At 39.1% G+C, this 27,265-nt stretch overlaps 1 protein-coding gene across 2 annotated transcripts in view; it reads left to right on the top strand.

Moving 5' to 3' along the window:
• Positions 1-17,151, top strand: part of ammecr1 (AMMECR nuclear protein 1) — an 83,791-nt gene extending 66,640 nt beyond the window's left edge. For both annotated transcript variants that reach the window (XM_048228894.1, XM_048228895.1), the window contains 3 exons: positions 6,473-6,563; positions 6,642-6,738; positions 15,838-17,151. In XM_048228894.1, coding sequence (XP_048084851.1) covers positions 6,473-6,563; positions 6,642-6,738; positions 15,838-15,952 — 303 coding nt within the window. In that variant the 3' untranslated portion in view covers positions 15,953-17,151. The remainder of the gene's footprint in view (positions 1-6,472; positions 6,564-6,641; positions 6,739-15,837) is intronic.
• Positions 17,152-27,265: the final 10,114 nt, after the last annotated feature.

Here is a 27,265-nt window from a genome sequence, read left to right as displayed (position 1 = left end):
ATATATATATATATATATATATATATAGAATATATATCTGGATAGAATATATATCTGGATTATTCTTTAATGAATGGATGACAACAACATATTGAACATAGACATGGCGGATAGAAAAGAAACCTTAACAAAAGTTACCTAAAAGATAACGTTTTAATGCAAATCCGAGAGTTTGGGGATATTTTTGCATGCTATGCAATCGCCACTCTTCAACATAGTAATCTGTTCTTGTATATCTAAAGAGATGTTGTATAGGCTACGTTGCATTGAAGACAAATGGATCCATAACACCGTTAATTCCGATGTAAATATAGCAAATAACTCAAGTCGTTATATTGTAGCCTATTTCTGGAGGTTTCTTTGGAAAGTTGAATCCGAATTTTTCTCTGGAGTTAAACGTTTGCTTGTTTGTAGGCCTTGTACTAAGGCTGTATATTGATGCTCTGTAGGGCTGTATATTGATGCAAGTACAATTACCCTGTTAAACGGCTCTTCAGAATGCTGCGGAAGTTTGCAAATTCCGCTGCAAGTTCCATTCAAATGAATGGGCAAAAAAAGTCCTACCGTCACCAAACCTGGTGGGTACTAGGTAGCTTCCTAGATAAAGCATTCAACTTCTGCAGTGTTTCCCCTACAATGTAGGCTAGTCAGCAGCGCCAATCCTAGAATTCAAGCGCTGCTGCAAAAAATTGACTAATTAAAAAAATGCACGCGAGTGAACTTAGAACCTGAACAAACGGCAGCTGTTCCCTATGTCAACAAATAATAATAGGCTAACGTTGAAGGCGCAGTCAGGGATTCCACAGGAGATCACGATTGTTTGTGTTTATGTTTTAACTTTATTAGCAGATGCAATTTTGTGCAAAAAAACGTAGCCTACATTATGCTAACCAAGGAACCAAATTAAAACGCCAGCGGAGGTAGCTTCGCCCCCCTACCTTCAGTAGCCTATTCCCAGATAAATTCCACGCATTGTTTTCGTTTTTTTGTATGTTATACAGTCAATGCTTTCAAGCCCTGTGTTGCTAACATACCTAGGCTGTGAAACTAAGGTCTAGCCTATTGGTGGGTTTAATTGAATTTCGGTAATAGTATATGCAACCATTTACATCTGGAGATAGTTTGTAATTTCCTGTAGAGCTCACCAAAATCATAGAAATGATACAAAACACTTATCTGCTATAATCCAAGATAGATTTGCTTCGAGTTGTTAGGCTTTTGAGCATTTATTCAAAAGTCTGCCCGAAATTAAGCGGTCGCCCGCGGATCACCGCGGTCACCCGCGGTTATGAGTCATAAACAGAATATTTTAATGATATTCGGGTCATTTGCGGGCGGGTCAGTTAAAATTAATTAAATATATATTTTCTACAAATAGACCTACTTAAAATATCACGAGAAGGCTAGCATCAATACAGTAAAGCATCAATACAGTAAAGTCAACAGTAAAGAAGCTGAAGACGTGAGTTAAAATAATAAAGACACCCCTTCAGGAAAAGCGATATAGGCTATGGGAAATATTGGGAAAAGTTCTTAAAAAAGATGACAGTAGTACAAGTTATGGTCTATGTAGGCCTACTTCTTGCGGAGCCATTTAAAAGTATGACAGCCAAAACGGGCAGCCTGCAGGAAGAAATGTTATGGCACAGACTACACAGCCATATCTACCGGTATGTATAGGTTCGCGCATGCATAAAAGTTACCTTAGTTCGTTGTGTTTGTGACTTTAAACAGTGGATGTTCTTTAGTAAAGCTTTGAGCGTTTTGACCAGCAATGTGTCTCTTGCCTACCTTGCCTCACCATTTCTGTTTTCGAAAGAAAGATGTATGTCCATGGCCTTCAAATCTTATCCTAGTGTTCTAATCCTTGGTGGTTGCGTGCGCATTTTGCGCCTTATTCTCATTCTCTCTCCTGCGCAAACATTGTCCTGCATGCCTACTGCGTGTAGTTCTACTGCATAAAGTTTCGCGAAATAAATTTGTTTGTTTTACAGAAATGGCCTACTGCCACACTGCATGCAGGCTATAACCAAAATCACACATTTTGTAAATAAGCTGGTCGGGTATAATTTTGTCCTAATTAATATTCAAGGGTCCGAAGTTTGGGTCGGTTGATTAAAATATCGGGCGACCAAGGGTCGCTTTGTGACCACAAGCAACACTGGTGAGAATCAAGCAAGCCTCTCTGGTCCGGCCACGGCCTTAAAGTGACAGGCACTCAATTTGACCTGCACCGCACCAATACATTGTAATGACATAAAAGAGAAGTCTATATAGTTTATACAGTGCTGTGCAAAAGTTAAGACACCATGCTAAAATTGACTAAAAGGAGGAATACAAATAATCTTTTGGAAATTGATCTTAATGGCTTAATTTAAAAAAAGAGGAAAAATCAAGCCTTTAAGGACATCCATTTTTTGTGAATGTATCATGTATCGTAAATAAATAAATGTTATTATATAAATAAATGTCTTGTGCACAGCACTGTACATTCTAAATAGTAATAGCTTGTACAGTGGCCTGTGATTAAGCTTTATTTTTTGTCACAATTTGAAATTGAAATAAACTCAATCTGTCAATTTCTTTCGACAAAATCCACCAGAAGTCATAATTTAAGGAGTCATTTTTTCAAAATCTTCTGGGGGCTTCCTACAATCAACAGCACCGCTGCTAGAAAAAATTCTAGGGGAAACACTGTTCTGTATTGATATTGCAACCTTGGTATTCATTTTCTAAAACCACTTTAAATTAGACATTCAAACCAACAACTCTCAAAGCCATCCTATAAGTGTTCAGCAAATGGTACAGGAATCGATAAGCAGGTTCGACAATGGCATCGATATCGATACATTTTTAACGATGCCCATCCCTAATGCAGACTGCTTTTCCAGTTTGGAAAAAAATCTACCAGCGCTCTTGTTCCAAAAAGCAGCCAGAAGCGTTAGGCAAAGTGACTAACGTTACGTGTGGATACAAAATATCGCGGAAGAAAAAATTGCTCAGACACGAGTCTCTCGACCGGTGTTCTGTCACCTTCTCCATTTTTTACTTGTCATGGGAAACCACAGGTCTCGGTAATCCGCTTGTGATTGGTCAGCTGTAAAAAAGACAGCATGACGTATGGCGTTTTTCTGCTAGAAGTTGAATATTTCTTAACTTCTAAGCTGCAGAAAAAGACTGCTGCGGTCGCGTTTTAAACTACTCCATAGGATTATTATGTAAAAGCAGCTGCGAAAAAAGACGCTTAATCTGAACGTACCCTAACTGTAATTACCCATAACTCTGGGGCGCTGCAATAAGTACATTTACGTTTTAGGTCATAATTCAAGTTAATGGAATTAAAAAAAAGTTTTCCTCTGATTCTGGATGCTCCTGATTAAAACACAACTCCAAATCTTACCACCATTCTAAAAAAGTCTGTGGTGAAACTAATCTATATCCTCCAAAGCTGTTCATCCTAATCTCCATATATTCTCCATAACAACATCTACAGACCATGCCGACAAAAAATAGGTAGGTTTTTACTTCTGATAAGGGAGGAGAAAGGAGAGTAATACAAAATCACCAACATTCTTTGGATTCATACTGCATTTTGGGAAATTATACCAATAGTACACTACATGTGCTCCATGTCAATATCTCAAGAACTGTATTATTTAAATGTCAAATTTGGTACAATGAGTTCTGACCTTATTTGGCTACATTTCCTAAAGTGCCGATTGGCTCGCTCTCCAAAATGGCCATTAACAGTCAATTAAATTTCAAGAGTCAATATATGCCATTAATGCCAGTGTAAAGGGCTGATCTTCATAAAAACCCATGTTAATATCTAAAGAACTTCAATATGTTATCTGGTGTGCTATTCTCACATTTACTAATTTTTCCTAAACTGCAGGTACTTTTCCCACCTATTGAACCTCTCAAATAGTTCAACCATTTTCCTCCAAGGGCCACTTCAGCCAATTCGGCCATACTGCTTAGACCCCGTTAATCGCTGCTTGCGGCTATATTTGTTGTTGTTGATATGTGCGCTAGAATGTAGCCAATTTTATTCTACAAGACCGTGTGCAGCACTGCTCTAAATTATGAAAGGCTTGTTAAGTAAAAAAAAAAAAACAATGAAGTTTAAATTCTCAATGTTTTTAATTCCTGCATACCCTCCTTTCTCTCAGCATTTGACACTGTTGATCACAATATTTTACTACACAGACTAGAACACTGGGTTGGATTTACAGGCATAGTTATCAGCTGGCTAAAATCATATCTACAAGAAAGGAGCTTCTTTGTTGCAATCGGAAACTGTACCTCAACACCAACGCCCCAGGGGTCGATCTTGGGGCCACTATTATTCAACCTCTATATGCTCCCACTTGGACAAATCATCCAAAATAATTTGATTTCATATCATAGCTATGCAGATGACACAAAAATTTACTTATGGCTCTGAATCTATGTGTCCAACACCTGGATGTCTCAAAATTTTCTTATGGAAAAAACTGAAGTAATTATATTTGGTAAAAAGGAGGAAAGACTTAGGGTTGCCACTCTCCTTGACACAAAAGGGTTGGAGGCAAAGGATACTGTTAAAAATCTTGGTGTATTAATTGACTGATCTAAATTTCAACAGCCACATGAAAGTTTATAACTAAATCAGCTTTTACCACCTCAAAAATATTGCCAAACTCAGAGGGCTGATGTCAAAACATGACTTAGAAAAACTCATTCATGCATTTATCTCCAGCAGGGTTGATTTACTGCAATGGACTGTTAACAGGCCTACCTAAAAAGACTGTTAAACAGCTTCAGGTGATACAAAATGCAGCAGCTAGGATTCTAACAAAAACTAAAAGAACTGACCACATTACTCCAATTCTTAAGTCCTTGCACTGGCTTCCAGTAAGTCACAGAATTGACTTTTAAAGCACTATTGCTTGTTTATAAATCAGTAAATGGAGCAGGACCTAAATACCTGTCAGACATGATTCAGCAGTGTACACCTTCTCGTCCTCTCAGGTCCCAGGTGAAAAACCTGCTAGTAAAACCTACTGTTAGAACTAAACATGGTGAAGCAGCTTTTAGCTGCTATGCGGCTCGGCTGTGGAACCAACTTTCGAATGACATCAAAAAGTCCCCAACTGTAGCCAGTTTTAAATCTAGACTTAAAGGAGAATTCCGGTGTGATATTGACCTAAAGTGTATTGAAACATGATACCGAGTGTGAACGTATGTCTCATAGCCCATCTCGGCTTGTCCCCTGCACCCCTGCACTCCAAAAATACCAACAGCTTAGTCAATAGTGGTAAGCCGCATCGGGGCTACCAACCATGCTCACTGTTTTACACCCATTTACGAGGCTCAATGTATCTCCACACTTCATTGGTAGACTTCGAGGGCCCTGACATTTAAAGCGAGACATTGAGAACTTTGAAAAAGCACTGGTAGTTTACTTACAAGACGATTTATACAGACAGTATCTTCACGAAGTTTAGCGTTTGCAGCCATCTTGAATTTAGTCACGATAAAGTCGAAAGTAAACGAGTAAGAATGAACAGGTATGATAAGGGATCAGATTCCAAAAAATAATTCAGTGGAAATGCATGGATTCCAGTTGCTGCTACTGGAAGAAACTGGAATCCATGCATTTCCACTGAATTATTTGAAAAAAGCTGTTGGTAGCATCGGCTAACTAGCGCCAGATTTTGGAGTGCAGGGGACAAGCCGAGATGGGCTGTGAGACATACGTTCACACTCGGTATCATGTTTCAATACACTTTAGGTCAATATCACACCGGAATTCTCCTTTAAGACCAAACTGTTATCAGATGCTTTCTGCTAACTGTGCCGAGTTACAAATTCTGAATATGCCTTGATAATTATTCTACCTTGTCTTTTATTACTTTTTTACTACTTTTGCCTTTGTTTTTGCTGACTAATTATTCTTTATTTTGAAATGATTTTACCTTGTGTTTTATGTTTTCTTTTTATTATGATCTTTACCTTTTAACAATTCTTTGACTATATTGCCCTTCTATACTTTTATTTGTTATTATTGTTTGGTTTTGTTTATGTAAAGCACATTGAATGACCTCTGTATGCGCTATATAAATAAACTTGACTTGACTTGACTGCAGCTAGAGGAAAATTCATCAAGGCATGTTTTCAAGCACAAAATATTTTGAACTTGACTTGTCTACCAGAATTTATGGATATTGATACTCATTTGGAATATCTCAGGCAAAAATATATGCAATATCTTTTATTTTAGCTTTTAAATTATGAATACCATCTCATACACAAATCCAATTAACCTGTATCCCGTTGAATTTTTGCAGCCAATGCATGTCCAGATCATGGGACAGAAATTTATACAATGTTCCTCTATCCCCACCCAGCAATAGCTTGGTGAAACTAAGTCTTTCTGCACCATCCTACAATTCTGCACCATCCTACAATGACACATTCTTCCTTACAGGTTGGTGTGCATGGCATTAGGATAGAATTTTTCAATGAAAAAGGATCAAAACGCACAGCCACCTATCTTCCGGAGGTTGCAAAAGAACAAGGTAAGTAAACCTTTTATTTTTTTCTTTAAATGTGCATTTCTCTCCTGTTTAACATATATATTTTTTCTCTCTGTTCAGGATGGGACCACATTCAGACCATAGATTCCTTACTTCGCAAGGGAGGTTATAAAGCTCCCATCACAAATGACTTCAGGAAGAGCATTAAATTGACCAGGTAAGAGAAGCTTATTGTATTCCAGTTCAGTATTTGCTAATTCTGAAGACAATTTTGTTATACAAATTCAGCCCATTTTTCTGAATGACCTTTCAAGCAAGCAAAGGCTCCCCCTGCCCTTAGGGGACTGAATGATTGAACAGATGGTATTCAAATGCAAATTTTTCCAATGCCGCTACTTTTTTCCACAGTTAAGTATAAGTATATATACTCTTTTGATCCCGTGAGGGGAAATTTGGTCTCTGCATTTAACCCAATCCGTGAATTAGTGAAACACAGCACACAGTGAGGTGAAGCACACACTAATCCCGGCGCAGTGAGCTCCCTGCCACAGCGGCGCTCGGGGAGCAGTGAGTGGTTAGGTGCCTTGCTCAAGGGCACTTCAGCTGTGGCCCACTGGTCGAGTGCTAACCATTGGGCCACGGCTGCCCACTGGTTACAGCTTAAAGTAACAAGAAGTGGCTAGAAGTTAATTTTTAGCTCCCTCACAAGTAAGGATTGCATGATGACACTTTTTTTGTGCCCGATGAAGATGCCTTAACCTTGAGTATCTGCAGATACTGTCTTTTTCCCTTTTATGAAACAACCAAGCTGTCTGGATTCCTGTCAGAGAGGCAGCTAATGGTTTAGTAAGAATTTTCAACAAATTATGGCGCAGCCTTAATTGATTAGATTAGATTAGATTCAACTTTATTGTCATTTAGCAGACTACAGAGCTAATGAAATGCAGTTGACATCCAACCAGAAGTACAAAGAAGCATTAAATACCAAATGCAAGTAGAGTATGGTTGTGAATGCAATAGAGATTAAAGGGATATTCCACCTTTTGGTGAATTACACTCATTTCCCTCCTCCCCTTGAGTTAAACAATTGATTTTTACTTTCTCCAGTTCATCCAGCCGTTCTGAGTCTGGCGATACCACTTTTAGCTCCAGCCTAGCATAGATCATTGAATCGAATTAGTCCATTAGCATCTCGCCTGCTAGCATCACGTTTAAAAGTGACTAAGATTTCCAAACAAGAACAGACAAGTTTTAAATAGGAAAATTACCAGAAATCTTAGTCACTTTTAAACGTGGTGCTAGCATGAAAAATGGCATGTCCAAAATTATTCATACCCTTTTTAAATAATCAATGGAAACATCTTTATTTGCCATGAAAGCTCTCTAAATGGTTTTTATAATACCTACCAAGCCTCTCCAATGTCTCCACAATGATTGTAGACTGCACCTTTTTAGCAGCAATCTGAGTTTTGAGGCAGGAACAATTATTTGCCATCACTTTGGCCTTGTGCCAACTTTTTTGACTGATTGAGGTCTGGACTCTGCCTGGGCCTCTCTAAAATGTTGACATTGTTCTCTGTTAACCATTTCTTGCCTTGTTTGGCTGGATGTTTTGGATCATTGTATGGTTTAATGTTCCAATGATTTTCCTCCAAAATCTCAGTGTAGCCTCTTGCTTTAGTGTTACTGTTTACTTGAGAAGGTCACCAGGTCCCCCGGGTTGAAAAACATTGAAAGTGAGATGCACGCTGTCCCCTCTGCAACGCGTTCGCCCCGTTTCAGAGCTATTCTAGGGCCGTGACTGTGGTAAACAAACTATCCTAATAGAAAACTGATAGCTTTCCTGGTTAAATGGTATAAGCTAGGCCTAATTACACAACATACATTGTGCTGGCGACCAAAATAAAATCTTTGGGAACCAATGCAATACCCAATAATTACGTTTCTAATCATTGCTATTTCTCTTACCAGTTGCCAGTGTCTATCTTTAAAGAAATCTGGAAGCTTGGCACATTTGGCAACATCCTCCTCCAATGCCTTCCTTTCTTTTTTTACCTGGCCTTCTTTTTTTCAGTCCCTCTTGGCCTCTTTATACCATCCATCTTCCCTGACGCTTATCGCTACGGTAGGGCCGGCCCGGCTATTTGTAGGCCTTTCTGAGAGAACTTTTTGGAAAAGACGGGCTATATGGACCCAACCAATTCTTTGGGAGGGGAGAACTCCCTCAGATGGTAGGCTACAACCCATGCAGAGGCTGTGGTGTCAGACATAGATTGAGGAACGTGAGTAGCCTACTTTAAAGCGATGGTTTGGAGTAATTTCACCCTAGGGTCCTTTGCACCATGACCCTGAGACACCCTCCCAGAACCCGTTTTCCCTTGGTCGAACCCTGGTTTCGTACCATTCAGGGCATTATTAGTGGGGTAATTTACGAGTTAAAAGTTGGTCCCATTACGCCTGCAGAAAGTCATTAGTTTCTGACAGCGCTACTCGACCAGGGTTGAACCAAGGGAAAACAGGTTCTGGGAGGGTGTTTTACTCTGAACCATCGCTTTAAGAGAAGATAGACTAATGTGACATATGTTTTTTCTTGACCGGCCCAAAAGTGAAGCGGCCCACCGGGAATTCTCCCGATTACCCACCCCAGGCCTGACAGACAGACTAGATGCACAATTGGGGGTAAATACGTAAATTCCATGCATTTTAAATGTCCAATAGCACACCACTAACATTTTAGTCTCGTCTCGTTAACGAAAACGAAACCTACATTTCCTCATAGTTTTTATTATCAAAGATCTATTTTTAGCTCGTCAACGTCTCATCTTATTCATGGAAAAAAGGTTGTTAACAATTTTTTTTTTTTGTCATATTTTTCAAATTAACACTGCAAAAAAGTGAGTCGTTCCTGACTTAAAACCCAGATTGCTGTTAAAAAAGTGTGGTCTAGAATCATTGTGGAGACATGGTGAGGCTTGGTAGATATTATAAGAACCATTTTGAGAGTTGTGAATGCAAATAAAGATGTTTCCATTGATTATTTAAAAAGGGTATGAATAATTTTGGACACAAAAAAGATAAACGGTTCTTTTTTTTTTATTTCATGTTTCTCCCACATTGTCTTACAAACTTTTGGCATGTGATGGTGTCATTTTTAGTCAGAATAAATATGTTGATAAAGAGAAAATCAGCATTAAAGCAATATTTGCCAGGGGTATGAATAATTTTGTTCTTAACTGTGTATATGTATCGTAAGTCTAAATGTTTTTTTTGAAATTCCAAGAATTCTTGCTTAGCCCACTTGCTGTACAACTTTATAGAATGAAAGTAGCCAACTCCGCTGCTCACAAAGTTGAGATCAAAAACAAACTTTTCACAGTCTAAAGGCCTGTCCACACCAGATATGACATGAAATTCCGGTGCGAAAATGCGAAATTTGCGCAGTGTGTACACACTGAGTCTGATGTGATTATTTTTAATATTTCGCATTCTATTTCTTGCTCGCGTCACACAGATTCACGCAGCAACTTTCAGTAGGCTATAGCCTATTGGCTTCTGAGTTCATTCATGGAGTGCATTTTGGTTTGAGAGGTGCTGGGGAAATGAAAGCTTATCCTTCCCATCCCTTGTCTATGCTAGTTGAGCTATTATGATATAGGCCAGTGCAGTCGAATCACGGAACACAATTGGTTGGTCCCACCAGTGCACCCATCCACCCCACTTCACAACACACACACACACAACCACCCTTTGCTCCCGCATATTGGACACAAGTTCTGCAATTTGGGCGGACTGTTGTAACAACTTGTAGAGTAGACCTAATTAAAATGTTGCATGCCAAGATGTTGTATGCCTACACGCCACAAAAATGGCATAGACTATATTATGTGCAACTCACGAAACCATGTCAAAAGTCATGTTAATCTGCTAAGGAGCAGAGGGCATAGCCTAACATCAGAGACTGATATAGAAATGAATATTGCAATTTTAACCACTGCTGCAACAAGTGGTTAACATTGATCAGCTTGCAATGGTAATGGTCAACACACAGCAAAAACTAATAAACAATACTAGTTACTATCTTACCTTTTATAAAGTCCATAGAGTTTAGCCTACAGAGTTACACATTATTTCAGTTGTAAAGCATAAAGCAACATTAACGCATGCCAGGGCATCAGCCTGCGGTGAGACTTCTCTTGCGCTTGGCAACCTGAGCCAAAATTTAAAATGGTGGGAACCCTGGACATAAAGCAGGGTTCCCTGCGGATCCTTAAAAAGTCTTAAAAAAAGTCTTAAAAACAACTTTCAGGTTTTAAGGCTTAAACAAGTCTTAAATTGTCTGGGATTTCTTGAATTTTCGAAAGGAAAGTATTAAATTTGCGTATAGGACCGCCAGCGAGTGCAAGAGAGCAAGTGAAATGTCTCCATCCCGTTTTGTGTATTTAAAACGCAATTGTAAGTGACTATAAGGCTACGGGAGGAAGTGTAGTGGTTGCAGAGTGAAGATATTTTTCACGGGTGTGGTTAAAGGTGTGAAAACGGTAATAATACAAATGTACAAATATGCCTGACGTTTTCGTTGTGTAGCCGAGGCCTGAGATACACAGGTAGCTTACGTGAGCGGGAGAAAGAGTTGGTATGCCAGTTAGCGATAGGTTGGCCATACGTTCGAATTTAGGCCGGACATATAGATTTTAAAAGCCCTGTCCGGCCCAGCCTCAAGCCGGACGCTCATTTGTCCTCCTTTTTGGAGTTGCGCTGGGTATCTAGAATCTTTGCTCGGAAGCAGCATCGTTTCACAAACTATGGACGCGAAGGCTGCTGGTCAAATTATGCGCAGTGCTTCTGTCACTCGTCTGATAATTTGCTGCGCAATTTATGAAGGAACCACAGACAGAAAAAGAAAACAAACGTTTTCGCAATCAGGAGGAAATACTGTTCATGTTAAGTTGATCTGTTTGCATCTTTCCAGCGTGTGTTGCTGGCCTAGCCTAGGGAAGAAAATATCTGTAAGTTATAATACCTGTAATATCTGTCAGCAGCTTGCTTGCCAGCGTTTCCCAGTAGGCCTACTTCACAAAAGTTGTGAAATATAACTGCATATTTTTGGAATGTCGGCGACTGGCTAAAAAAAAACGTGTGTTCATAATATCTGCGTGCTTGAGGTGAAACCAGCAGTTTTCAGCAGGATCATGTGAGGAGGACCTGTCTCTTAATTAATTTAAAACAAGTCAATGGTTTACAATGTTTCAGTCAAGCTTTGGTTGGTTTAGATACAACTGGTATGCAAAATGTAAAGTAGTGGATTAACTTTAATTTGCTGTGCTGCATATGGGACAATAGATGCACATAGTAAATTATATAAAGTAGGCCTATTAAAATATTCAAATAGCTTATTCTAACTTTTCTAAAATATTGAGGGGAATCCAGTCCAGTGCACATGTCTTTGGCAAGTAGCCTAGGCTACTACAGACACAGGTGAAGAACAGTCAGCTTCAGCCAGTAAGCACAACCAAATAGGTACAGCCAGCTTCAAAAGCAAGCAGCCCAAACCCTAAAATTGGGCATTTATAGCTGTGAAGGTAATTCACACACAGTTATTTTTCTTTCGTCAAAATATATTTGGTAACTTCTGTAGACATCCAAAATGGGGTGGGGGTTAAAATTAGTAGGAAAAAAAGCTATTGCATAAAACAGTTTTAAGTTGTCGTATGTATCTTTTTGCCGTGGTATAGTCTTAATTTTTTCATTTAGATGTCTTGAAAAGGTCTTAAAAGTCTTTAAATTTGCACTTGGAAAATGTGTAGATACCCTGTAAAGCCGTTGTCAGCAGCATAGCCTATATTAAAAGTATGATGGGCTATATTATCATGCACTGCATCCTATGGGTTCAAATGCCTAAATGGCCTATTCTAGACTAACGTGATGCACAACTTCCATTTCCGTGAATGAATGTAATTTTTTTTTTTTCATGCACATCTGTGCAGCGAGAAGTTCTCTGTTCACTGATTTCATTCTTTTTTCAGTTGTGTGCGAAATGATAGGAAGGTGGTAAGAAGTGTCTGTGGTAGTTCGCACTATTGAACACCTGGTAGAGTGTGACGTAACATAAACTCTTTGTGACTTTGGCATATAGGACCTATTAACGAGACTATGGGCAGCAAGATCAGCTTTTTCTGCTTATCGTTCTACTTGTGACATCAATGGAACCCGGCAAAATGATCAACCCGGCTGATTTGAGCTCTTTTTCGCATGCAAAATTTCACATCAAAAGACTGTTCTGAAAGTTTTAGTTTCTAGTATTGAATTTTGTCCTCGGTGTACAGGCTAATTAGAAAACATGTGTTTAATAACCTGCGTAATTTCGTTTGAATAATTCTTCCGAAAAATTGGATTTGGTGTGGACAAGCCTTAAGATGAGACACGGAAGGTGAAAACATTGCTTTTGCATTTGCACTGGTCAATGTTGAGATTTTGGGATAGTTTGTTACCTTAGGATGCATTCTTTCACACTACTACAACAACAAAGTCCGATTTACACATTTAGGTGTTTACTTCATTACATTTTGTCTAATCGCGCCTGTATATTTCTCCTAATTTCACCAAAAGTTAGCACTCTAACACACGCACTACCGCGACCTTCATCCGAAACATATCATGTGTAGTACCGTTGGAACGCTCTGTTTTTCCTGCATGACGCTGTGCAATCCAAATATGGACACTTCGTATCAGCCTTAGTGATTGGTTGCTGAGAACAGAATCTCATTGGCTGTGTTTCAAGGCTGTTTTCTCAAAATGAGTTTCCTCTCTCACTCTGAGAAATCTCCACTTCAGAAGCACTTACATACACCAAACTTTCCATTCCAAACTTTCTCACGATTGGCATGGGGTACTTTCCATAAGATCATCTCTCAATGCAAATCAAACCAGATATTATATTATATAGGCTAACTGAAATACAACCATCTTAATCTCTAGGTATGTTGAAGGGTATGTGATTTGGGCTATTTTAATTCCAAAGGCCAAGGGAACTTTATCAGGATGTATAGTACACTGGATCCATGAAATAACTGGCCTTTAAAAATATAAATCTGCCTGCTTTTATGGGAATATAACATAGGGGTATGAATACTTATGCACCCTGTATTTTAATGAAGAACATTTATTTATTTATGATAGGGGTGTAAATATTAATCGAAATTCGTATCGATGCATCGATTATGCAGCCGACGATTCAATGCATCGATGCGTCCGCAAGAGTATCGATTAATGTGTTTATTTTGCCGCCTGTTTGTTCACCTATCTATTTTCAGCATCAGCTCCGACCTTTCTTTTTCTGTCTATGGCTCCGATGTAAGCGCACTACCTACTCCTAAGCTGCGGGTGGCGCTAACCTCATTATTGTCTTCTACTTCACTTATACTTCACACCACTTCAGACGCATTCGTTACTTACATTTCACACATTATTGTTTTGTTGAGTCTGACTTTCAAGAGTGATGGTACCGTATGAAGCAGTGGTAAGAGATGTTGCCGTTTGCAAAGAGAAAGACTGTCAGTGTAAGAGAAGATACTGCGGCTACGTCAAATCTATCCGCACACCTGAAAAGGCGCTATGGTATTGAAGGCGAGAGCACAGGCTTCCAAGCCTGCCACATCACTGACAAGGTTTTTCACTCAAAAGTTGTCGCACTTTGCAAGGCCATTGCATTTTTTTTTATATGCAAAGACATGAGGCTGTATTGTGTCGCAGAGAACGAAGGCTTTAGATACCTGCTCCTACATTCCGAACTTTTGTTGATTTATTTTATACAAGGTGGCTTCTTAGCATTTGAAAAAGATACAATGGAACAGACACTGTGCAGGAAGCTGCAAGTGTGTTATTGAAAATCATGCCTTCTGCCCGCTTCTTTTTGAAAAACAATGAATGCACCAGCGCCAATGAATTGAAATATGTATGTTTGATTCTTTTGCTAAAATAAACCACGGAGCAGCAACCATTAAACAAAATTGTAAAGAGAAAAAATGACTTAATTACCTCGCAATTGCTCTTATTGGAAAAGGTATAAACACCCTTGTGGAATCACTGAGGATTAACTAATGTGACATTTTCTTGAAGAGAAGCTAGTTGGATGATGGGAAATTGATGCTGCGCTCTGGTGCAACAAAAACTCACCGTATGCTACTGGTCACACAACATGAAACGTGGCGATTTTTCAAGCGAATAAACAGGAGAACTACAATGTGTGGCGCAATAGCACTTGGGAGTACTTCAACCTAGCGTAGTAATATTAATTAACACCTAATTGTAGATCCTATCCACCAGAGAGTTCAGCCGACACCTCAGCCTCCCCCTCCCCCTCCGAGGCACACACACAGTCATTTCCGTAAATATTCCTGCCCTGCTAGCGTTAGTTTGAGCTGACTTAGCAAAGTAGCAGGTAGTGGTAAAGTAGATTGTGAACAATCATGGTTATAACATGCATTGTGAAGGGTTGTGATACAAGCAGAAGTATTATAGTGATTTCAGGTTTCATAAAATTGTAAGCGATGGAAAGCATGGCTGGGATCTACAATTAGGTCCTCCCAAGGGCTATTGCGCCACACATTGTAGTTCTCCTGTACGCTGTAATGTTACAGCTTGTCAATTACTTCTACCTGTGCAAGTGGATAACATTAGACAAATGTGAACATTACCATTAACACATTTGCTCATTCAATCCCATTGGATTATGAAATGCATTTTCCAAGACTGAGAAGAAAAAATATCAGTTACATTTAATGTTACAAAAAAGCATATGAGGAAACTAAAAACTCCGACCAGCGTAGTTAACTTATTTATTAGCTATCCAGTATGCCTAGGCTATCTATAAAATTATTTCTGAGGACAATGTTTCCCACAGAATTGAATTCTATTTGTGGTGGCAGGTTTGCAGAATTAACTTGAATGCAACAGTTTTTAACAAATTAGCACAGAGTGGTTATGATGCTAACTAGATTTAAGCACAAATTTTAGTACAACCTGGAAAATCATTGTGTGGTGGTCAATGTTGATATTGTGGTGGGCTGCCACAAATAAGTATGGGAAACACTGGAGGAACTGCAAAGTGTGCTTGCTCAGGTGCAGTTCACTGATCTGTGACAGTTTAGTTTTGCTTTCAATAAAATCCAATATGGTGGAAGATCCAGTGCTGAAACATGAAAAGGATGCTCATCAGAAGGGACTAGTTTAGTAGTCGCGGAGGTGAGAGTCCAGTCTAATATAATAGGTTTTTGTTAAACCATGGTTATGTCCACCTTCTCTTTTTTCCTCCATGCAGGTATCGTAGTGAAAAGATGACTATGAGCTACGCAGAATATATTGCTCATCGCCAACACCATCACTACCAGAATGGCATTGGGCACCCTCTTCCACCCTACAACCATTATTCCTGACACCGAGCCGCATGACCAGTCACTGGACCTCTCAGCAGACCTCTTCCCAGGAGAGCCCGCCCCCTCATGGTCTAGCTATCTTTACTACTGTACCATTTTATGATGATAGTTTCCGTTGCTGTGCAGACCATCTTTTTGATGGCTCATGGCAACGGGGTTGGCAAATTAAGTCTAATATTGATTTACTAAAGAAGCAAAAATTCCTATTTTTCCTTTCATGTATTTTAGTTTTTGCAGCATATATTTCCGTTACCCTTTTGTGAATTAAAGGAGGAGAAAGTGGAGAAATAATGACCCCTTATCAGGTTTAGATTTTGTGAATGGAGGTGATAGCCCCAAATTTTGATTAGTTTTATTCTGGGTATGCAAAATGTAAGTATTTGTTCTTTTTTATTTTATTTTATTTTGTTCTCTTTAAACTTTTTTTCTCCCCGAGTGTTGCCATGTGTGTCGGGTACATGTAAACATTCATGATCTATAACCCAAGTTTTTTTCTCCTGAAATCAGTGGACCATCATGAATTTTGGTGGGTTTTAATGGTTGTGGATGTGTTTCAGTTGTTTGCCTCATGACCTCTTGTATACCTTGTAGTTATTATACAAGGGTCTGCTTCTCTTTGTTTAGTTTTTGGAAAGCTTTGACTATTATTAAAGTACTGAAAATTGGCTAAGATACTTCCCAACATTATAATTCTGGATATTAGACGCTATTGTTCTTCACTTGACTGAATTATCTTAAGCTGAGTTGTATCGCTCCCCTTTTGTGCTAGTTTTTGAGGATTGTTTTTTTTTTTTCCTGAATATAAATTCAAACCACAGGGACATGCCATAGAAAAGACTATAAGCCATATTAATTTTCTTACTGCATGCAGAGTAGGTTCTGGGTGTCTTTTTTCCCCTTCAGTTTTGACATCTAGGCACCACTCTGTTTACCTGAATTTTTTGGCTAATGGCTGTGTAGTCAAGGTTTTTCCCTTGAAGGCAAAGCTGGTATTTCTGATTGTATCTGCCATTTACTATGAGTCTTATCCTTGCGTGACATTTGTTGGTTATGTTAGCAGTCTTGGTTTGGGTCACATTTTGTGACGGTTTTGTAAAGTCTTGATATATTGTGGTTGTAGCCTCTCGAGTGCACCATCATGGTGTGAATAATGTTTACATCTATCTACAAAAACAAATAAACTGTAACATACTATTTAACGAGTGAATATTTAGAGAAAATCATTTTAAGAACACTCACAATAGACCAATGGGGCTGGTAAAGAGAAGATAATTTTTCAGACTTAAAGGTTGTATTTAATGGCTTTTGTTCACATGATTCACAAGTTGCAGCTATGTGTGTTGCAGTTTGGTGCAATCATGTGAGGCCACACAAGTGATTTATGAACTCCTTTTTATCTTTTTAAACCCAGGTAAAGTGCTTTGCACTTTGCTGTTGCAGTGCGGGGTGGGGGTGGGGGCTGGGGCTGCAGGCTTGTCTGAGAAAATCACAGGATTAGTACTACTTTAATGTCCAAGAATAATCTTGTAAGTCATACTGTGTTGTGACCCCCCACACACACACACACATAAGTACTTATCGGTACTGTTTTCTGGAGAAGAAACTGACATTTTTAGAGGTGCTCAATTGTGATGAGGCTTCTACATGTCACTATAAGGACATTGTTGTTTCCTCCATTGTGCACAATATTAAGGGCTTTTGGTGTTCCATCCACAGTTACCCTATTACTCCCAGAGATGACCCTGATTTCAGTTGTGTTGCCTTAAAAATGAATTACTTGACACACATGAACCAGTAAATTGGCAGCCCGACTTTACCTCTTCTCTCTATATTTTTAAGATTTCCAGGCATAGATCACCATTTTCCACACATTGAAATGATACACTTGATTGTTTTGACCGTTTTTTTTTTCTGATATTATGCCCAGCAGCGTTAGCTCAATTTTTTCATTTCCGTAGATATGGGAGATGTTCGAGCCAGCTTTAGTATATCGAAATACAATAATTTTTATTACGCTGTAATGCCATTTGGGAATTGTGACTTGGAGGCTGCTAAAATAGCTAAAATTTCACATTTTGTGGTTTTTGTTGTATGTCATCTAAGTCATGTAAATGCCTTTTTTTCTGGTCCTCTGATGAGTACAATACAAACTGAATACTTTCTTTGCTGCTGCAAAGTCTAGTGAGTTATGTATGTGCATACAGGAGTAAATGTATTCACATATGCAATACTTTTCTGTTGCATGTATGAACATGAACATCTGTTCATCCATGGCATATTGTGCTGCTAGACACTAAATAAGAGAAACAAAAGGAACATAAAATGGTGCTATTAGGCCTCATTTTGGGGCGGTCAAAATAAACATGACTGGTCATGCGGACTCACCGATCATATCAATAGATCATTATTGATTCTTCATATGCACACACATTTTGCAGGGGTTTTTTTGTTTCACACCAGTGTAACCAAGATTAAATACAATGAACCTGCAGGTTTGAAAGGACATGGAGTCACAAGTCTAACCCATGCTCATCACCATCCCTTTTTCATGGCTTGGGGGTAGAGGACATATGCCATTCATCTAGTGTGTTAGAGTACCCCCACACACACACACACACACACCCCAACCACATGACAATAAAATGTTTGTCATGTTAGTTTGCTTTCTGCAACCCCTCCTGCTTTAACATTTTGTCATCACAACTATTCTCACAGGACAAATACTATGCAAAAAGCTAGATTACGTGTGTAGAACATTATTATTTGGAACTATGGTTACTGCTCCACTGCCTAGTACATGTACCTCCCATGACAGGCTATTTTCAGTTCAGTGCATGTTTAGATTTGTTTACACTCCATTTGGGACTTCAAGCAAAATGCTTAACGGAAATGTTAACATATTTGTAGGCTACAGTAATAGTACGCTCCCTTTTTTTGCCCAGTAAAAAAAAAAAAAATATTTCATTGGCATTTCCCTGGACTGGGATCAGTTGAAAAGGAACTGTAACTTCCTTTTAGAAAATATACGTATTTGGATTAGTGTCCCCCCAAAACACACACACACACACACCACCATGCTACTGTTCCCTCCAGTACAGTATCCATTTGGAAATGTGTAGGCTCACTTCACCTTTGTTCACCTGAACCAAAGACGCCTCCAGCCATGTCCAAATGCTGCTCTTCAGACCTGCCACCTTGTCCTTCCAAGCACTCCTGCAAGAAAATGTCTATTTTTGTCTTCTTTTTTTACCAATTTTGTACAATTTCTAATGTTTTTTGTCTTTATTTTCATTTTATTTCATTTTTTTTCCTTTTCAGTTTGCAAACTCTGTTAAATAAAATATTGTTATCTGGAAGTACCTTGACCAGACATACGGTCAATGTAATGCTTTTTCAGTGTTTTTGTTTATTTTTGTGTTTAAATACCCCATAGCGTGCCTCTTAGAATTGTTTTTTTTTTCTTAATGTGTTTTCCTAAAGACCAGCAGTTATACTTTATACAAAAGAAACATTCATCTTTATTTTTTAATGCCATCAAAATAAAAAGCCTCTTTTCTTTACTCTGGACCCAGTAGCTGCACCAGTATACAATCGCACTGATAGATGAACAGTAGTAGAATAGTAGAAATGACTGATAATGACACAATGAATATGAACAGTAACATGTTTAATGAAAACAATTTGTAAAAAAAAAACACTGTAAAAAGGAGGAAAAAAGACAACATGACTGTTTTATACATCATAAAAAAAAAACTTTTTGAAAATATTTTGGATCTAGTTTCTAAATTATTTTAGTGGTTTTCTATTTGCAACGTAGAAATGCTGATTATGGAATGCTCCATGTACTAAATGGATTGCTTGAATTGGGGTTGTCAGGTATAGCCTTGTATACCCATAGTTTTCTTTTTGGTTTTCTCTCTCTGAGCTGTTAGTAATGGATGACAAATGACCTGTTGATTATCCTCCCCTTCCCCAGCTGTTGGTGTGGTGACCGTTGAATTGGGCATTTAATGTAATAGTATGGAACAAAATACCGGATCCTAAATGGGGGCACTGGTGGGGATGAATTCTCATGCTTGGATGGGGGCGTATGTGACTATGGCAATGATGTAGTTTTAAATACTATTGTTACCTTTCAACTCATTTATTCAATAAAAAATAAACAATGAGTTGTGAGATTTTCATTTGTGTGGATCACTTGTCAGCTATTGCTATTAAATTAATTGGATCTGAGCTTGCTTTTCATTGAGAACTATATGTTGGAAGTAAGGTGTTTTTATGCATTAGAAGTAGAAAATCTCTGTTGCCGTACATCACAGTTCCTCTTGTAGATATGCCCTTCATTGATATTCACATCTTGTTTCAATCAATGTGACCTTAAACCTGTTAACATTCTTTAAAGTCACTATTGTGATCGGTGGAATCTTTCAGTTTGAGGCTCTAAAATGTTAATCGATGCATCAATAATTTCCCAACAAAGTCATTAATGGTCTTCATGAAACATATGCAGCGTCATAAATTACATAAGTAAGTGATAACATGAGTTACAACCATGTTCAAAGGGGAAAGCCGGTGGAAAATGGATTTTGGATATGCTTAACATGATAACGAGTTTGAAAGTTTGTTTGGTGCAAAAACAGCTGCTATAATCCGATGCATTCTAAACTAGCCCGTTTTTAGCCAATGCTTCCAAAATGCTAACACTGGTAGCAAGGGGCATTTTTCCTGGTAAAAAGGTCGCTAATTTTAAACCAAACTCCATAGTTAAATTACTCTAAAAGTAAAACGGTATAAGACTAACAACAGTGGTTGAATGACCACTCATTCTCTCAGACGAGCTTATAGGAGAGCAGAGCAAAAATGAAAAAAAGATACTCAAAGTCTCCCATTTTTAGAACATCTCCAAAGATTTGACCAATCTCTCCCCAGATAGCAAGCAGAGGTTGGCCCAACGTTGGCTCAACTGCGTCAGAGACGTTGGCCTTACGTCACCCGCCAACAATGGGCCAACGTCACTGACGTTGGGTCAGTGTTGGCCCAACGTTGGAATTCCAACTCTTGACGCTGCCATTTGTGGGTGTAATTCCAGCGTTGGGCCCAACTGACCCAGCGTCAGCGCCCAACCAATAATATCAAATTGCAATTGGTTGGGCAGCTGATTGGTCGGTGTTGGCCCAACGCTGGAATTCCAACTCTTGACGCTGCCATTTGTGGGTGTAATTCCAACGTTGGGCCAACACTGACCAACGTCAGCTGCCCAACCAATTGCAATTTGATATTATTGGTTGGGCAGCTGACGTTGGGTCAGTGTTGGCCCAACGTTGGAATTCCAACTCTTGACGCTGCCAACCATTACCAACGTTGGGCCAACCTCTGCTTGCTATCTGGGTCTTAAAACAGCATTACTCAGCCGTATCATTCTCCCAGCTATCTGAGGTTGTTTCTCATATGAATTCCACCTTGTGCCACGTAGATGTTTTAGCGTCATGCCTTTTCAAGAAATCATCTGTCCTCTTGTGTTGACTATAATTAACATTGGTCCATCTTCAAGTTAGCATTTATCGCCAAGATCTTTGAAAAGGTTGTCGTCCTCTCAGGTTTCCTCTTATTTGAACTTTCAACATCTTTGACAAATACTATGGAGTAGTTTTAGATTACTCCATACTGAATCTGCCCTATGAAAGTTCATAATCACACCCTATTACAAAGCATTATGTAATAGCACCGAATTATGTAATAACTTCACAAAATATAATACATTTCCGTCATTAGGTAATAACTGCCACAATAATCTGCCACATTTTGTAATAAACTGATTAAACACAAGATGTATTACATTTTACTGCATTATGTAATAAGTTATTACATTACAGTTGTTGCAAAGAAAAATTTATGTAAATGTAATATGGTGCATTAGCCTACGTAATAACCAACCAAAATTTACGTGACTGCATAGCTCTGAATGAAGAAATCTGTGTATTACAGAAAACACAGTGAATGTTATTTTAAATTCCTCTGTCCTCAACTGTTCCTACACTCGGCACTCCATCAGTTTCTCGACTTACGCAGCCTGACTTTTTTTTAGGAAGATCTCCTATTCATTTGGTACTCAAATTATGTTTGAACTGCTTGATTAACTTTGTTGACGCTGACTGATGGAACATTGAGCCCTGGAGGAGAAATGTTTGTTAAGAAGTTTTTGTATCATTTAATGAGTGTCAGGGATTTTCCTGTAACCTATTACGCACCACAGAGCGTATGGCAACTTACTTTAAACTACCTCAGTGTAAAGTGATATACTCAGTCATTTGTGTTTCATTAAGATAAAATTATTTTTAAGTTACAGTGTAACAAAGCCAATTCCATTGTAACGTGACTAATCTGAATCTTATTTTTTAAATTTAGAGATTCAGTTGTCTCTGGGGTGCCAGGCAGTAGGCCTATTTGCTGCCAATTCAAATGTAGTCACAGTTAGAGCGAAACTATCACACAAATCAAACACAAACACGTTTCAAATCATATATTGTGATAGTTTAAATTAAACCAAAAATATTCATTCACAACTTAAATAATCGATATCCCTCCATACAATCAAAAATAAAATGCTATTTAAACAAAAAGGGAAAGTATGAAAGAGTCTGAGTCACTGAAGGAAAGTGAGTTGTGGAATATGTTGAATTAGTTGTATATTGGTGGAAGGGAAACGTGAACTCGGAGATGAGTGTGGAGTTACCAGCGGGAGACTAGCCAGGGGAACTGCAGAGTAGGCCTACGACTTGAACCAGGGATCTTCGCAACACCTCGACAAGAGAAAGGAAAACATCTTGACATGCTGCCGATCCATTCCGCCGTGCGCAACACAAAGTAGTTTGAGCCGGTCCTATTTTGCTCAGGATCCGCGCTGCTTCATAGTAATTCCTCAAAGGGATTAATCCACAAGGGTACGATCCAGAGGAATCCAATGTATATCCAGTGTGAAATCTCTCTTTAAAATGCTCCCGCCATGTCTCACATGCCCTCGGTAACAACTCTCTCCGATAGCGCTTCCTGGTAATTAGCGCTTTCTCCCCGCAGGTTAGGCCAAGCTGCCTTTTATCGTCAGCTGACTGTGTGACGTTAACAACCCCAATTGCGTTTAAGCTAGGGATGGGAAGTCTGACACCGAGGCACCGAAGCTCGTATCACTTCCGCGAAGCAATCTGCTTCGGCACAATGTATCGGAGCGCGTATCAAAGTTGTAAGGTCACGTGACTGATGACGTACGAAGCTTCGGACGTCACTGAAAAGTTTAAATGGGACATTTGACACAGGGGCACCGGTGCTTGTATCAAACCCCTAAAGCGTTACGGGTTCGATAAACCTTTTAAGTCCCCAACACATATGTTTTGTTGCACAAGCACCCTTCTAAAATTGTAGCCCTACACAAGCACTTCACAATCCCCATTGTACACAATGCCCCATGTTTTCACAATGCCCTTTATACAGTATGTTTTCTGTTACCTGACACTACTGTGGTCATCTACAGCAATTAGCCTACGTTATTTTGCCATTCGTTTTAGCAAAACATCAAATGAAGTCTTAAACATAACCACAATAGAGAAGCATGCAATATTAAATAATGCTAACACATGGCAATTATGAACATGGCGGGATTTGAACTGCGGTCGTCGCGTCGCGTATACTTAACACGCTACCACCCTCCCAAAGGCCATTTTAAGATTTTCATGGAAACATAGCATTATTTAAAACCAAGCACATTACATTTTCAATTCAAATTATTAGAAGCATATCAAAACTATAATGTTTATTCCAATGACTGTAGGCCTAATAGTTTTTACTCACAAGGGAACAGAACACGTCTCTCCGCTTTGTTTTACCAGTGTCAGAGAAGGGCCATTTGGTCGGCATGTGGCTTTGTCTGTGATTGTTTAATCGCTAATGAGAGCCGCCGTTATGTCTGCTAACCACCAGATGTCACTGTTTTGTATTCGATGCTTTGACACTTCGAAACACTTACGATACAATCAGGAAGAACCTTCCAAAGCCTCATGGGGCTTCATTCGCCCAACCCTAGTTTAAGCAACCCGGTTGGATAAGCCTAAAGTAATATATACATTTTTATTATAAAGAATATGGAGCGGTCCGCTACACCATTTTTGTTGACCTAACCAATATTTGGCAAACTCAGCTGGCAACATAGACCTAATTGACAATCGAAAATGAATCCCGTAGTATAGGCTTACTTCAGCCAACGTTTGTGACTTTCTAAGGCTACAAACTGAATGTTCTGTAGGCCTAAGCCTATAGCAAAAAATATAAATATGATAATAGACTAATAACCATTACTTGCTCCACTCTAAGGGGCAAATTCTCTCATGTGCGTAATGGTGCGTAAGTAAAAAAAGAAAAAAGAAAAAAACTAAGCACAACTAAGCATTTTTCAGCCTGCGTATATTCTGCCCTTGACTAGACTTCACTATCTTTTTACGGACCATGGAGGCAGTTATGCGTTTGGGAGGAGCTATACTCTTTTTGCCACTGACTTAAGCATTTTTCCAACTAAGCACTTCTGAGGCTGTATTAAGGTTGAGCGCCACTAGAAGGTGAAACGGCATGCATATTGTTCGATGTCAGCAGCCTAATCCTAAATACATGTAGGATGCACAGAACGTTGCAAATTAACAATATAGTATCACTTTTGGTGCTTAATATGCTTAAAATGCTTGATTTCCATTACAGTGTCACAAGGTGGCATATTTCCCGACATTACCTTATCAGTGAGGCTACATTGTTAACCCACCCTCAGAGTGTTTCTGATTCAGGTTGTCAGGTGGTTTTCAGAAAATGCTTAGGTTTTAGCCTTTTTAATGGGCACTCTAGGTCTTAATGGGTTAAATATGGAAAACCCCTTTATAATCACCCCTCTAACATCTCATAGCCTACTTTGTTCAAATTTGTCCATTTCTTTCCAACTTGACCGAACCAGCTCGAACCACTCGACACTAGCGCAGGTATGGTCAGTGACCACCATTGCACGCATGACTGGGGTGCTAGTCACACGAGGACACAGCAGGGTGGTCCATTCCAAAAAAGAGGTGGTTGAAGTTACACACTGCACCATATCTAACTATGCGAGGGACTAAAGAGGTATGATTTAAGTCTAGACTTAAAAATAGGGAGGGTGTCTGCTAATCGAATTGAGGGAGGGAGATTATTTCAGAGGAGGGGTGCGCAGTAGCAGAAAGCTCTGCCTCCTACTGTAGTTGTTGAGATTCTTGGGATTACAAGAAGTCCAGTATTCTGTGATCGTAGCGAGTGGTGCGAGTGCTGAGTTTTTGATACCTATCAAATTTTCAAGCCTATGAAGTAGTATGTCATGGTCTATGGTGTCAGAGGCAGCACCGAGGTCTAGGAGGACCAGTATTGATACATGTCCATTATCAGCAGCAATTAGGATCATTAAAAACTTTAACTAAGGCTGATTCAGTGGTGAGCTCTGAAGCCAGACTGATATAATTCCTGGATTTTGTTCATATGTAAGAAGGCACCAATTTGTTTGGACACTTTTTTCTAGAATTTTTGACATGAAAGGGAGATTAGATATAGGCCTATTGGCCAGGTTGTTAGGGTCAAGGCTAGGTTTTTTGAGGGATGGCTTAATAACAGATAACTTAAGCAACACCAAAGAACTTTTCCTCTGTCGCACGCATAATTTGTTTATCCAGCACCAGCTTATAACAATGTCCACAGACAAGGTATAATATGTCGCATGATTTTATGAAAGTACGATGTATTGCGACATCAGATGCAAGTCAAATTTGTAGTTTCTCATGTCTCATTCCATAGAACTACAGATCCACTACCCGATCCGGCAAACTTACATAGTGCGGTTATAGCCAATAGAGGGCCACGAAGCGAATGCAGAAAGTGCTGAATGCAGAAAGTGCTGTTCACCCTGTTACGAGTTGATGAACCACTGAAACGATTTTGGAAACATTATTTTAAGGTACAAAAAACTCTTTGGTGTTGCTTTAAGCCCTCCTTACACTAACAGACTTTGGAAAGATTTGGAAAAGATTTTTGAAAGACTACAGTCTCAGACCGTCTCATATCTAAAGACAACAAATAGAGTTTTAAGTCACAGACTATGATATTGCAATGACTAAGGATCTTGCAGGGTCACTATTTACAAGACTGCAACTAGATTCCTTCAAATTATTACCCATCGTGCAATAGATATCAACAGGAACTGAAATGATAGCCTACTAAACTCAGTCATATTTTCGTGTTTCTGCAGCATTGTTTCATGCGCGACATCCCTAACCGATATAGAGTTGTTCTGTCACGTGGAAAAGCCGACTAATGATGTATAAGAAACGAAATAACGAATTATCATATTCATGGGTTTCATCAGGTCTCTTGCTACAGCTGTCGCCTACTTTGCCCCTTCCTGTTTGGTGTTGGAGAGAGGTCACTATTGGTTTTTATATTGTTCGCGTCACTATTTGCATGAGCCACGACTAGAAAGACTTGCGATAATATCAAACATGTTTGATATTGTCGTAACGGCAAAACTAGAAAAAGACTGACTCCAGCTGACTTAAAACCGCTAAGATTGGCACCTTACACTTAACGATCTAGTTGACAGGAGCGCGCCGCGATTCCAGTACAAGTCCCATGAAATTTCCCTTGGAAATTTAGTTGCCGACTGTGAAAACAGACCAAAATCATACAATGTAAGCCACCATTAAACGACTGTGGTACATGCCCTGATAGCATTGATTTATTTATAATCTGGAGCAAAGCATTGTCCAGGAAGGGGAGAGCAGTTCACTTCAGTTCACCTTGCTTACTTTTTCAAAAACAAAGACTGGTTTGTGTTCTTTCTGGAATGAAATGGCACTCAGAAGGTCAATGAGAAAGTCCACATTCCACGACATGACATATCAACCTAATTTAACAGGTGGTGGATCAGTCTGGTTCTATTTAAAGAGGCCCTATGCAACAATTTTAGCAAAAATTACCTTAATTATGCAGGTTGAGAGTCATTCTGATGGTTCTACAACACTTTTTGGGTCGTTTGGTGGGTGCTTCGTCTCCCCCTAGTGCTTCTCTGCGGAAAAAAAACGAATATGCAACTTTCTGGTCGCGGTCCGAACACATCCGGATGTAATTCGGCGGAAATACTCGAAAATGTAGTCAGATTGTAGTTTCTAAGAAGACTGCAAAACGGACTCCGACTTGGCTTTGTTGCTGTTGAAATTGTAAGTAGCCTACCCTTGGGTGAACTTCGTTTTTGTAATGTGATTTGAT

The sequence above is a fragment of the Alosa alosa genome, chromosome 20, assembly GCF_017589495.1.
Source record: "Alosa alosa isolate M-15738 ecotype Scorff River chromosome 20, AALO_Geno_1.1, whole genome shotgun sequence".
Taxonomy (NCBI): Eukaryota; Metazoa; Chordata; class Actinopteri; order Clupeiformes; family Clupeidae; genus Alosa; species Alosa alosa.
Note: the sequence above shows the minus strand (reverse complement) of the source record. Positions and strands in the feature narration are given on the sequence as shown.